Source organism: Octopus bimaculoides, chromosome 9 (genome assembly GCF_046866305.1).
Source record: "Octopus bimaculoides isolate indiv1 chromosome 9, ASM4686630v1, whole genome shotgun sequence".
NCBI classification, from domain to species: domain Eukaryota; kingdom Metazoa; phylum Mollusca; class Cephalopoda; order Octopoda; family Octopodidae; genus Octopus; species Octopus bimaculoides.
Genome location: NC_142936.1, coordinates 44,587,192 through 44,600,933, shown reverse-complemented (window position 1 = coordinate 44,600,933; position 13,742 = coordinate 44,587,192). Strand labels below are relative to the sequence as shown.

Sequence of the window (13,742 nt, the reverse complement as noted above, 5' to 3'; positions counted from 1 at the left end):
TGTCCATAAACATTGTTGATGGCCTCTTGCTCTCTCCCCCTTCATTCTTTCTGTCAGGATGGTCTTAAGCTATGACAGTGCTGCATGTGACCAAAATATGCTAGCTTTGTGAACTAGATTCTCAAGAGTCAGGTCCAGAAAGCTATCATTTATATAGTTCAAATTTACAGAAAACAAAAGATGAAAACAAGCTGAGAGAACAACAAACAGGTATATTAGTGTGACGCTTGGGAAGAATGGAAAAGTCGTTGACATTTCAAACCTATGCTTTTTGACAGTAAAAATTAAGAAAAAAATGGAGAGAGAATGAAAAAAAAACTGAGAAAGAAAATATATATATAGATATATATACATACATGCTAGCATGGAAAGAGGACGTTAAATTATATATATATATATATATATAGACACACACACACACACACTTTACAGACAAGGAAGTAAATTTAGAATGCTGTATAGCTGTGATAACAGCAGAGAAAGATTAGGTGTTTACCTTTAGAAGACAGAAGATATTTGCCAGCAGGCGGTTACATTATAAAGTGCTCTCATGCATGCATCCATCCATCCATACATGCATACATAAAACAAAACCTACAAATCTGCACCTATACATACATACAAAAATACTCTGTTGACATTGGATTACCAATGAAGGAGCCTTGAATCTAGGTTAGAAATTGGCTCTTTCTCTATTGGCAAGAAATCTTGAAATAAACTGAATAATGACTGACAGACAGACAGGTAGGCAGAGAAAGAGATTCTTTGTAAGCTCCTACTCTTTGGCTATAATTTTCTAAACCATAATTTTGAAAGGTTGAAAACAATTGCAGACTAATTACTTCTGTTCGTCAGTTTAGATCAGTCACCAGCATTCATCTTGTATTATTTCTATTTCCAGATCATTGGATTTTTACTGGGGTATTACTTTATCCGGCGGGTTGAAGAATACCGAACATGGTATTGTGTTGGTGTAATCGGCTCCTCAAGTTCTGCTAATTCTTAAGAACACCCCTAAAGCTATCTGTGCTGGCCATTAACCATGCTCCTTGTCAGGCAATCTCACAAAGCCCACCACTTCTGTGTTGTCTGTATGTCATAATCAACTGAAGACCAGCACAGAATGAAAAAAAATTTTTAATTTGCGGGCTGGATGTAAAAGGACACAGTGATGAATTGACAAAACATGTCAGATGAAAAAAAAATAAAAACTTCTTTTCTTTTTTTTTTCTTGAAATTGTTTATTTGTGGCTAAATTTGATGTGTGTGTGTCGTGTGTGTATACATACGTATATGTAAATACATATATGTACACACACACACACATATATATATATATAATGTACATATATATATTTATATGTCTGTGTGTATATATACATATATATATTTATATATATATATATACATATATGTATGTATATGTACATGTATATATTTACATATATATATTTATATATGTGTGTGTGTGTGTGTGTCTGTGCATGTGTGTATGTATGTGTGTATGTGCATGCATGTGTGTGTGCATGTGTGTGTGTGTGTGTGTGTGCATGCACAAACACACACAAACACATATAGGTGCTGAGCTTCTGAGGACAGTAAAATAATTGTTCAAATGTTTCTCTTCAGACTTCAGCCTAATTTATAATTGTCTAACTTCGACAATTGTTTATGATAAAGTCTAAAAAAAAAACAAAGAAAAAAAAAAAAAAACAAGGAAAAAATATCAAACAAAAGCAAAAAAAAAAAAGCCAAACAACAATGCCATTTTAAGGCAACTGTTTAATTCTGTTTTGTTATCATTTTTCTGTCAACGAAAAAATTTTTCAGTTGTCTCTGAACTGATGCTTGTCAAAACAGTTTTAATTCTCAGATAAATATAAATAGCCTTTCATTTTTATAATTATGCAGTGGTGTATTGCAGTGGCAAACAGTTACTAACTTGTTAGTATGGCAAACCTATATTAACTCTGTGTGTGTGTGTGTGTGTGTGTGTGAGTGTGCGTGTATGTATGTGTGTGTGCACACATGCATGAGATGTGTGGTGTATATGTTTGTGTGTGTATGAGTGTATACGTGTGCATCCATTACATTTTAATCAGTCTAAAGCTATAGAGATGCTCTGTCGTTTAATATACTGCCTTGAACATGAAACTGTTAATGTTAACGTTTTTATGCCTGTCATCCATACTACACAACATTTCATTGTGTTGGAAAGATGATTATACACTCATTATAATGTTGATTATATATTGTCTCAATATCGAAGCTGAACATTACATATTTGTTGTTGGTTTTTTTATTCATTCATTTATTTATTTATTTTCTATTTACATGAAAAAAAAAAATTTTTTTTTCAGCCTTATCATACATATGGGAGCCAGTTATTGGTTGAAATAATTCAACATTGCTATAGTAACAATTATATTTATTATTACCATTATTATATATAATAAAATAAGATGGCAAGCTGGCAAAAATGTTAGCACCCCTGGCAAAATGCTTAGCGGCATTTTGTCTGTCTTTATGTTCTGAGTTCAAATTCTGCTGAGGTTAACTTTGCCTTTCATCCTTTCGGGGTTGATAAAATAAGTACCAGATGAGTACTGGGGTCAATGTAATCAAATTATCCCGCCCCTTAAATTGCTGGCCTTGTACCAAAATTTGAAACCACTGTTATATATAATAATATTATACAGAGTAAAGATTATGATGTGTGAACAATTTATGTGTATACATACATACATTCCTACATAAATGTATATATGTTGGTATGAATGTATGTATGTATACATACACATGCAAATGTGTATGTGTGTATATATATACACGCACATTTTATATCTATATAAATTTGTATACATACATATAATGTCTTCAACTTTGTAATATTGCCTCATTTGTACTTATCCAATTTGTTATCTGAACAATACGATCCTGTTACATCAACAGGCATTTTTACCAGAGTTTATATTTGTGTTCCTATCTATACAACATTTCAGTAGGTCTGTTTTCTTGACAACATATTTCTGCATGGTAAGCTAGGATGATTCAACCCAGCAACCTGTGTACATGTAACTCATATTAGAAACACTTATACAATAATACAAAGAGCTTAACATTGAATCCATCAAGGTACACATGATGATTGTGTCTAGGTGGATATAAGGTGCTTGAAAACAGGAGATGATCTGTTCCTAATATTGTCTTCGGATTCTATATTTTTTCTACATGTTCTCAGTTGAATCCTAATCTACAGAGTACATATATATACATACATACATATATATATATATATATATATATATATATATATATAGATATAGATAGATAGATAGATAGATAGATAGACACACTTATGTGATGGGTGGTTGATGTTAGGAAGGGCATCCAGCCATAAAAACCATGCCAAAACAGAGACAGAAGTCTGGTGTAGTCTTCTACCTGGCCAGCTCCTGTCAAACTGTCCAACCTATGCCAGTATGGAAGGTGGAGATTAAACTGATGATGATGTATATCTGAATGAAGCAGTATTAGTTCAGAATAGTATTCTGTATATCTTACTTAATGTGGATATACTGTAGAAAGCCACAAAATTGTAGTATTCATCTTGAGAAAGCATCTCATATAGACATACAGTGCTAAAAAGCACGTAAGTATATCAGCAGCAGTAGTAGTAGGATTGCTAAATCTAAGATTTTTGCATCTCATTGTGTCATAAATAGCAAGTATCTATCCACTATCAACTGCATGCTTAAACAAATTCAGCTGGCACTGACATACAAAAACAATGATTAACAAGTTACTGGTGTTGCAAATAGCTGGCAAGCCAGGTAAAAATTTGTGATTAGCAACAAAAGCTGTATCAGTTGCAGAAGAGCATTTATATCTATAAACTGGTAATGTCCAAGTGATATATAGAATGAAATGCAGTGTAGATAGGAACATAAAGGATGATGAGGTCAGAAGTCAAATATATTCTAAATTGTTTAGTTATTTCACCAGTGGTCAAAAGTGCAGCCTTGTAAATCCCAACTGAACTCCTAAGTCAACACTAAAATACTCTCTTATCATTCTATTATTATTATTATTATTATTATTAGTGTAAAATCAAAGGGGAGAGTTTAGTGCTAACAGTATTATTAGAGCATCAGACAAAATGCTTTGCAGTGTTTTCATTGTATCTCTTCATGTTCTTAGTTCAAGTCTCACTGGGGCTGATTTTAGCTTTCATCTTTTTAGGGTTGATAGAATAATGTACCAGTCATGTGCTGGGGTTGATGATATCGATTTAACCCACCTATTAAAATTGCTGGCCTCGTGCCAAAATGTGAAGCAATTATTATTATTATTATTATTATTATTATTATTATTAAGGCAGTGAGCTGGCAGAATTGTTAGCACACTGGGTGAAATGCTTAGCAATATTTCACCCATTGCTACATTCTGAGTTCAAATTCCAGTGAGGTCAACTTTGCCTTTCATCCTTTCAAGGTTGATGAAATAAGTACCAGTTGAATACTGGGGTCGACGTAATCGATTCATCCCCCCAAAATGGCTGCCGTTGTAGCAAAATTTGAAACCATTATTATTAAGGCGGTGAGTTGGCAGAATTGTTAACATGCCAGGCAAAATGCTTAGCAGCATTTCATCCGCCCTTACATTCTGAGTTCAAATTCCCCCATAGTTGACTCTTCCTTTCATCCTTTTGGGGTCAATAAAATAAGTACCAGTTGAGTACTGGAGTCGATTCAATCGACTATCCCTCTCCCCAAAATTTCAGGCCTTATGCCTTTAGTAGAATAAATTATTATTATTATTATTATTATTATTTTAACAAAAGTTCTGTTTTATTTCATTGTCTCAACAAAACATTATTGATGTGTTGATATGAAATTTCAACATTATAATACCCTGTTCTATTAAAGAATAAAAAGAAAGAAAATAAAGAGATAAATATATTGTAATAAATTCTGTTTAGCTTAATATCTTAGAATGCATTCATGTAAAATACTGAGTGGGATATATATGAAAACAAAGTTCGTGTATGTGTGTTGATTTATATATCAAGTGAAAACTGAATATTAATTAGAATTGAAATGACTGGGTTTTTTTTGTTTTTTATTTTAATAAACATACAGTTGTTAGCTTTGTTGTGAAAAGTAAGCAATGTGGTTATACAGTAGGTTTTACTTCTCTGTTAACAGAAAACATGTGGAACGAACCTGACTAGTTTCTAGTCTTCTTAGCTCTTCATCAGAGAAAGACTATCAGTATTTTGTCCACAGTAAGTTTTATATGACTTATAGTTATTTATAGTGCGTACTGACTAAGACTCAGCTAAACTGAAATGTCTGATTTGCATAGTAGTGCATGCCCTGATGAGTTGGATTCATTCATGCATAGTGCGTTATACTGTATAGTGCTGCATAAATGAATTAACTAGAATTGGTTTTGCAAGTCAAATTTTAATAGTCCTGTTGGGTTTCCTCTGTTGTGATGATTTCCAACAAGCTAAGTGAATCATACAGTTTCCATTTCTAGATGGGGCTCACTTCACTTGTGCTTCTAATGCACTTAAGAAAAAACATAAGAAGCATCTTACAGTTCTCATTTGTCCTCCACATTTACTAATCTGAGGCCCTGTTTTTCTGTGGAGCATGAGATATTTATATATAATGTTAATTATTTTAAATCTGACTAGATAAGATGAGTGACCAAATACATCCCATTGCTTGATTTAATAATAATATTGACTTGATTTGAACCTGGATTTCTTATTCTAAATGGTTTCCTTTCTTTTTGATTGTTCATCTCAATACTTTGGTCTCTGTTCACTCCTTTTATGAAGGAATATATATATATGCTTACACATAGACACAGACATATATAAATGTATGTTATTAATGTATATGTGGGAAAAGGCAGTGAGTTAGCAGAATCATTAGCACACTGGGGGAATGCATAGCATTTCATCTGTCTTCACATTCTATGTTCAAATTCCAGCGAGGTCAACTTTGCCTTTCATCCTTGTAGGAGTCGATAAAAATAAGTACCAGTTACCCCTCCCCTGAAATTGCTGGCCTTGTGCCAAAGTTTGAAATCAATGTATATGCAGGAGAAAAGGGACTCAATACATACAGTATATATGTGTGTATGCATATGTATATATTCGAATTATGCAATAGAAGCAGCTCTAGATTAAAATATTTATCTATATAACATACTTAATGTATTGAAAAAGTCAGATACTGTAATGGTTGCTTCAAGAAAGATCCCTTTTAGATACAGTGTGTTAGAACACACAATATACTATATACTAAAATACACAATATACTAGACAAAATGAAATTGTCTTGAAATTATCTAGTTCTGAAGTATATCATGGTTTATAGTGCACCACATCTACAAAGGAATCTTCAAGATAACCTCTGCTCCTTCTGACTTTTCAACACTATACTAATAAGTCATATATATATTCAGTTAGTTTTCCATAATTCAGACAAAAAAAACATACTAAGAAATAGAATGGTTATATTTTTATATCGTCAAGCAGTCAAACAGACTATTTCACTAGTGCAATAGTTGACGTAAAACCGTCAGTAACATTCAACCCAGTCATATGCTATAACCAGAAATATACTGTTTGACAATATAAAAATAAACAAATATATATCTATATATATATGGGTGTATATGCCATTTTGTGTTTGTGATAAGCATATGTAAACCTGTATGTATATGTGTTATACAAATCAATTTGCATCCATATGTGAAAAGAAAATCTTCATTTCAACGAAACCTCGTCACCAAAATCTGTGCTGATAATAGAGATAATTGGTTTATTTCTGTGTGTGTGTAGATATACCTGAAGGAGAAAAGAAGGTGCGTGATATTATATGTATGTATATAAATTAAATTTCAGTGTAAATACTGTAGGCCATTGGAAGCATTTTATCTTGTCTGCAGAAATAAAATAATATTGAGCCTCTATGTGTGTGTGTGTATGTGATAAAAACAACAAATGTTTCTTTACTCAGAAATAATTTATATAATTTTCTTTAAATCCTGTTTTCATTCTAATTAAATTTATCTTTCAAACAATATCAAGAGGGAATATTTAAAGTGTAGAACTAATTTTCTTTTATCAGCTTTCTTGTCTGAGATGTTAGGAATTGTTATTATTATTATTATTAAGATGGTAAGCTGGCAGAATTGTTAGCATGCCACGTAAAATGCCTAGTGGCATTTCATCCGTCGTTATATTCTGAGTTCAAATACTGCCGAGGTCAACTTCGCCTTTCATCCTTTCAGGGTTGATAAATTAAGTACCAGTTAGGTACTGGGGTCAATGTAATTGACTTACCCCCCCCCCACACACACACACCCATCAAATTGCTGGCCTTGTGCCAAAATTTGAAATCATTATTATTACAGTGTGCTGACAGAATTGTTAGCACTCTAAACAAAATGCTTAGCAACACTTATCCATCTTTACGTTTTGAATTTAAATTCTGTGAAGGTCGACTTTGCCTTTCATCTTTTGGGAGTTGATAAAATGACTACCAGTTAAATACTGGGGTTGATGTAATCAACTTCCCTTTCCCTTAAAATTTCAGTCCTTGTGCCTATAGTAGAAAGGATTATTATTATTCTGCCAGGGTCGACTTTGCCTTTTATCCATTCGAGGTTGATAAATTAAGTACCAGTTATGCACTGGGGTCGTTGTAATCAACTGGTCCCCGTCATCCAAAATTTCAGGCCTTGTGCCTATAGTAGAAAGTATGATTACTACTACTACTACTAAAGCAGTGAGCTGGCAGAATCATTAGCACACTGACAAAATGCTTAGTGGCATTGTGTCTGTCTTTATGATCTGAGGTTGACTTTGCCTTTCATCCTTTCGGGGTCAATAAAATAAGTACCAGTTGATCACTGGGGTCGATGTAATTGAATAGCCCAGCTCCTTCCCCCAAAATTTCAGGCCTTGTGCCTATAGCTGAAAGGATTGTGATTATTATTATTATTATTTGTTTTAACTAGATGTTCACTCTTCAAATGTACAAACAGGTGTTAAAGGATATATTCAAATAATATAACTTTACAGAAAGTTATGATTTCTTCTCTCTCAAACAAGGTATTTTACATTTTATTCACTGTAACAGATTAATTTGGGGTTTAATAAACATCATATACACTTCTCTGAATTTCTTACTGTAATAGCTTATGACATATGTACGTACATGCATAGAATATATGTCCACACACACACACATATATATATGTGTGTATATATATATATATATATATATATATATATATATATATATATATATATACACACAAACACATATTTATATAAATGTATATACATATATTTGTATGCATATATGTGTATAAACATTTATATACATATATAGATACAATGTAAAATAGATTGTGCTTGTGTTTACAAGGCTGTGTGTATACATATATGTGTGTGTGTATGTATATATATATATATGTATATGTTATGTGTGTATGTATGATTACACATATACATACATATATATACACGTTATATACATGTCCTATTATCTTTGAAATTATGACTTATCCTCTTCTTCCATCTCTTTCATTATCATTTCCGTCCATTGGTTCACTTTAGATATCTCACTGTTTCCTAACAATAGATTCTTCTTCAAAACAATTGCAAAAATGTTAGAATAAAACAGAATTAAGAAATCAAAAATGAAAAAGAGTGAACATTTATCATTACCTTTATTTTTACTTTCTCTTTTTAGGTCTCTTTCTCTCTCTCTTCAGAAAGGCATTCTTTTATTTCTGATAATTAGATAGTATTTTTAATTAACTTTTATGTTTATCAAATATTGCTTACAGAAACATGGGCTCAGTTGACCAACCACTTCTATAAATGCCATGTTCTGTTGAAATATTGTTGCTTACCAATCAATAGTGTGTAGATTAGAGTATTGATGCTTTTATGGTGATATTTTTTAACCTTCAGAATCTGATGCCCACAAAATCTTTCTGTTCATTTCAACTTTTATGATCAGTATACATATATATGTATTTATGTTTATATTCATGTGCTCTTTTCAACTAAGTTCTCTTGCTTTGGCTTCTGCCAAATAACTGTCTTTTGTCTGTTTTATTGATTTCAAGTCAGCTGAAAAACCGTTCTTTAGTGTTGTCTTTGAGGTTTTTTCCATTTCTTATATTTGTTATTGTTGATAATCATCATTGGTTTTTATGGAGATTAATTTTTTTTTAATTAAAGCTTGTAGAAAGTTTGTCAAGCACAGAGCACTGCATTTTATTCATTCTGTTCAACTAAATATATTAAGTTTTCCCACATGTAAGGTCAAAACAATGAAAACAAATAACTTATCTTTGAACCAATTTGCCTTCATCCAAGATTGTTTTCGAAGTAGATATTTTTCATAACTTTCCTTTTAAGTGTCATTTTATTATTATCATTATTTAGGAATAAATCTTGACTTCATACTAAACCATGACTATTATCCAGGGGTTTAAAGTTTGTTTGGACAGGTTTTATTTTTACCCTAGTGTATGTAATGACTCGACATATATAGGCAACAATATCATGTGTGTATGTTTATTGCGTTTGCATGTAGGACTGAGAATAAGTTATGTGTGTATGTAAATATTTATCTGCAAAACTATGTATTACTAGCCTGACATTTGTTGGCAACTATATTGTGTAAATGTATGCATATGTAAATATGTACACTTATATAAAGAAGTAAGCCTTAATTTGAAATAAAATATATTATAGAGCAAAGATATATAAATATTTATAGCATTTCATATTCTCGATAAATCAATAGTTTTTCTTTTTCACAATGGTCATCTATTTTTGGTAATGCTCATCTCTTTGTTTAAATAAGAAAACATGCAAAAAAAAACAAAAACCCAATGAAATAAAATAATCTCTCCGAAAATAAATTAAATGGAGATCTTGTAGTTGTGAATGTTGTTAATGAGAATGCAGTCTTGCCTCTGGTTAGGTAGATTTTAAATTTTAATGTTGAAATTGTTTTTAAATCAACCCTCAGAGTTCTGTAGGATACCATTCACTTTTCATAGGAGATATCTTGTTGAAGTTTCATGTTCACATAAACAAATAAATTTTATTCAAAATGTTAAGTGTTAACAAATATAATGTTTTCACATATTCAGCCTCTAATTTGTGAGGAAGAGAATGCTCACAGTTGTTATGCTTATGAAGGGAAATTATCCATGACACAAGTTCAACTTAATTTGTTCTGTTTTTCTTTGTTTTGTTTTGTTTTTGTGAAATCTTTCCTTATGTAATTTTGCCGAGATTTTTTTAATAAACACCATAACACTTTTCCCTTGACAATGTTTAACATAAATAAATAGTTCTATCTATAATCAAGCTCTGGCTTCTTTCTACACAGTCAGTTCTGTTTTTTGCCATTTGCTGTTGTCCCTAAAGTAGCAACAACTTTCTACTGGAATTACACCTCATTTGGTTTCACTTGTGAAGTAAAACCATTTATTCTGAGGATGAAAACAAAAACAAAACAAAAAAAATAAAGAAACCATACTGTTTGTTGGGAAAAAAGAAAAAATAAGAATTCCCATAGTTTGCTTTGTTAGTAATGTTTTAAATATTGATGGCTTTAGGCTTAAGGCTTCATCTTTAAAACACCTGTAAAACTTGATTTACAAATTAACTTATTTTCCATTCATCTTTGATATTAATTAAAATTTGATGAATTAAAATCAAAAGAAAAAAATTAATTATCTAAGTCTGCTGAAACTTTTTTTTTTTTACTACTTTCCTGATAATTCTCTTCAATGTTATATCAAAAACCAAAGTTATAATATCCAATGCATTTAATTTTTTTTTCTTTTTTAATTTTATGCCTAATTTATTTTTTAATATTTTTTTTTTTACACATGAATGCAAAAAAAAATTTTTTTTTTTAATAAACTGCGTCTGTTTAAAGAAACAGGCATTTGTTTCTTCTTAGCTCCTTTTGCTGCCTTTGTTGTTGTTGTGTTTTAGACAAGCTTACGAGAGCACTTCTTCACACAACACATCATGCTGCACGCACTAACTGCAGAAGACTAAGCATGTACATATAAGAAAATAAACATTTCTAAAGCAATAACTTGCTTTTACTATCAGTATTTGACACCAAATTGGTTGCTCAGAAGTATGCCTTTTACTAATATACATACATATATATATATATATATATACTCATACATACATATATATGTGTGTTATATAATTTGCTAAGACTGTTTCTGCTATTTTCTACAATGCAGCTGACTAGAAACATTTTATCCCATGATAGTCATATTTTTTTTCTGCTGGCTTTTTTTGACATCATTGTCTCTTTTCTAAAACTTTATCTTTAACTGTAGAAAGGGATAAATAAAAGAAATGTTCTTTTGTTAATTTGTTGTTGTTTTATCTTTGTTTATTAAGTGATGCAGTCTATGTGGTTGACAACTGGACATCAAATGAAACTAACCAGTCTATTTGGACATCTTTTTACCATCTAGAACAGCTATGGGCAATATTTTGTGAGAAATGGGCTGCACGAGACACAGCTCACCATCAAGTAGACTACATGACTAAAGAAAATTCAACGTGACCTTGCATTTAAGCATGGTGTTCAGAAAGTACCTGTGGGTCACAATTTGCCCACGACTGATCTAGAAAATGAATTGAGAGTAATTTGTATAATAAATTTGTTTTATTAAGATATTGGATTCTTAAAATTAAAAGATTATGCTGCACTTCAGAACAAGACACTGAATTCTTGATGCTACAGTTTCCCAAACTACAGAATGAGATTTTAAATCTGTTTATTGGTATCATCTCTTGCCCTCTTTAGGGTTTTGCTCTGGTAACCCACTGCTACCATCTTACCTTTTTCCCCAGATATCCTACGCACCCTTATGTAAATGTGGGATAGCCATGTATCTTCTCCATAGCAAGACACCTCTGCAAATCCCTGGCATAAAATCCGCATTCTACCCTCTCAAAATTCTTCAACCACTTATTCTTTTACTCTTTTATTTGTTTTGGTTATTTGACTGCAGTCATGCTGGAGCACCACTTTTAAGGGGTTTTTAGTCGAAGAAATCAACCCCAGGACTTACTCTGTATAAGTTCAGTACTTATTCTATCAGTCTCTTTTGCCCAACCACTAAGTTATGGGGATGTAAACACACCAAAATTGCTTGTCAATTGATGGTAGGGGGATAAACACAGACACAAAGACACACACACACACATATATATATATATATATATATTGGAAGGTTTGGAGGTGATGTACAGAAATTATATAGAAAAAAAATTAAGGTACTCAGAAATCTGGATGTTTGTACATTTACAGATTTTTATTAATGTCACATATTAAATAAAGCACTTTTCACCTAATCGTGTAGGATTTTCAAATCAATTTGAAAATCCTACACGATTAGGTGAAAAGCGCTTTATTTAATATGACATTAATAAAAATTTGTAAATGTACAAACATCCAGATTTCTGAGTACCTTAATTTTTTTCTATATATATATATATATATATACACACATACAATGGGCTTCTTTCAGTTTCTGTCTACCAAATCCACTCACAAAGCTTTGGTCAGGCAAGGCTATGGTAGAAGACATTGCCCAAGGTGCCACGTAGAGGGACTGAAACATTCCCTCTATCCCTTCTATATGACTTATATTCCCCCTACCACAGTTCCCTTTGGGTAAGCCCTTTCTCTCTCACTCTGACTGTCTCTATCTTTCTAACTCTCTACCACCTCTCACTTTCCTTGTTCTACTGGGGTAGCCAAGTATCTCTTCTGTTGTAAGACAGCTATTCCTATTCCTCTAACATGCTCCAAACCTGGCCGATAACTTCTCCTGGTTCCACTCCCTCTCTCAGCTGGGAGGTCCTTGTCTTGTAAGTAACTTGGCAACCCTGCGGGTGCTGGTGCCACGTAAAAGTGCCTGTGCTGATGTCACATATAAAGCACCAGTGCAGTTACCATGTAAAAAACACCCATGCTAGCACCACATAGAAAGCATCCATGCTGGTACCTTGTAAAAAGCACCCATGCTGGTGCCATGTATAAAGCTCCTGTGCTGGTACCACATGAAATGCACCCAGTACACTCTGTAAAGTGGTTGGCATTAGAAAGGTTATCCAACCATGGAAACCATACCAAAACAAACAACTAGAGCCTGGTGCAGCTCTCTGGCTTGCCAGCTTCTGTCAAGCTATCCAACCAATGCCAGTATGGAAAACGAACATTAAAAGATGATGATGGATGCTCTTCCTGTCACCAACCCATATCTGCTTTCCAAGTAAGGTATTTTCATTCCACTGGTCCTCACGTATTAAAAGTAACAAAGCTGCTGAAACTACTGGAATTACTGCATTCCAAAGAATGTGGACATGTGCAGTTGGTATCCACATGCATGTGGATGCACATGCACGTACACGCATTGGGTTTCTTCTTAGTTTTCATTTTTCAATTCTACTCACAAGGTTTTGGTCAACTTGAGGCTGTATAATCAAAGACAGTTTCCAAATGGTCCCCACAGTGGAACTGAATCCAGAACTATTTGGTTCTGTGAAGAACTTTATAACTATATAACCATGCCTGCTTTGATAATAAATACTTAGTAAGCCAGGCGAAATGCTTAGCGGTATTTCGTCTGTCTTTACGTCC

At 32.5% G+C, this 13,742-nt stretch overlaps 1 protein-coding gene across 1 annotated transcript in view; it reads left to right on the top strand.

Annotated features, from left to right (window-relative positions):
- Nucleotides 1–1,224, top strand: part of LOC106883925 (tetraspanin-15) — a 109,167-nt gene extending 107,943 nt beyond the window's left edge. The window contains exon 8 of the mRNA XM_014935068.3: nucleotides 902–1,224. Within this exon, the coding sequence (XP_014790554.1) occupies nucleotides 902–1,006 (105 nt within the window). The 3' untranslated portion in view covers nucleotides 1,007–1,224. The remainder of the gene's footprint in view (nucleotides 1–901) is intronic.
- Nucleotides 1,225–13,742: the final 12,518 nt, after the last annotated feature.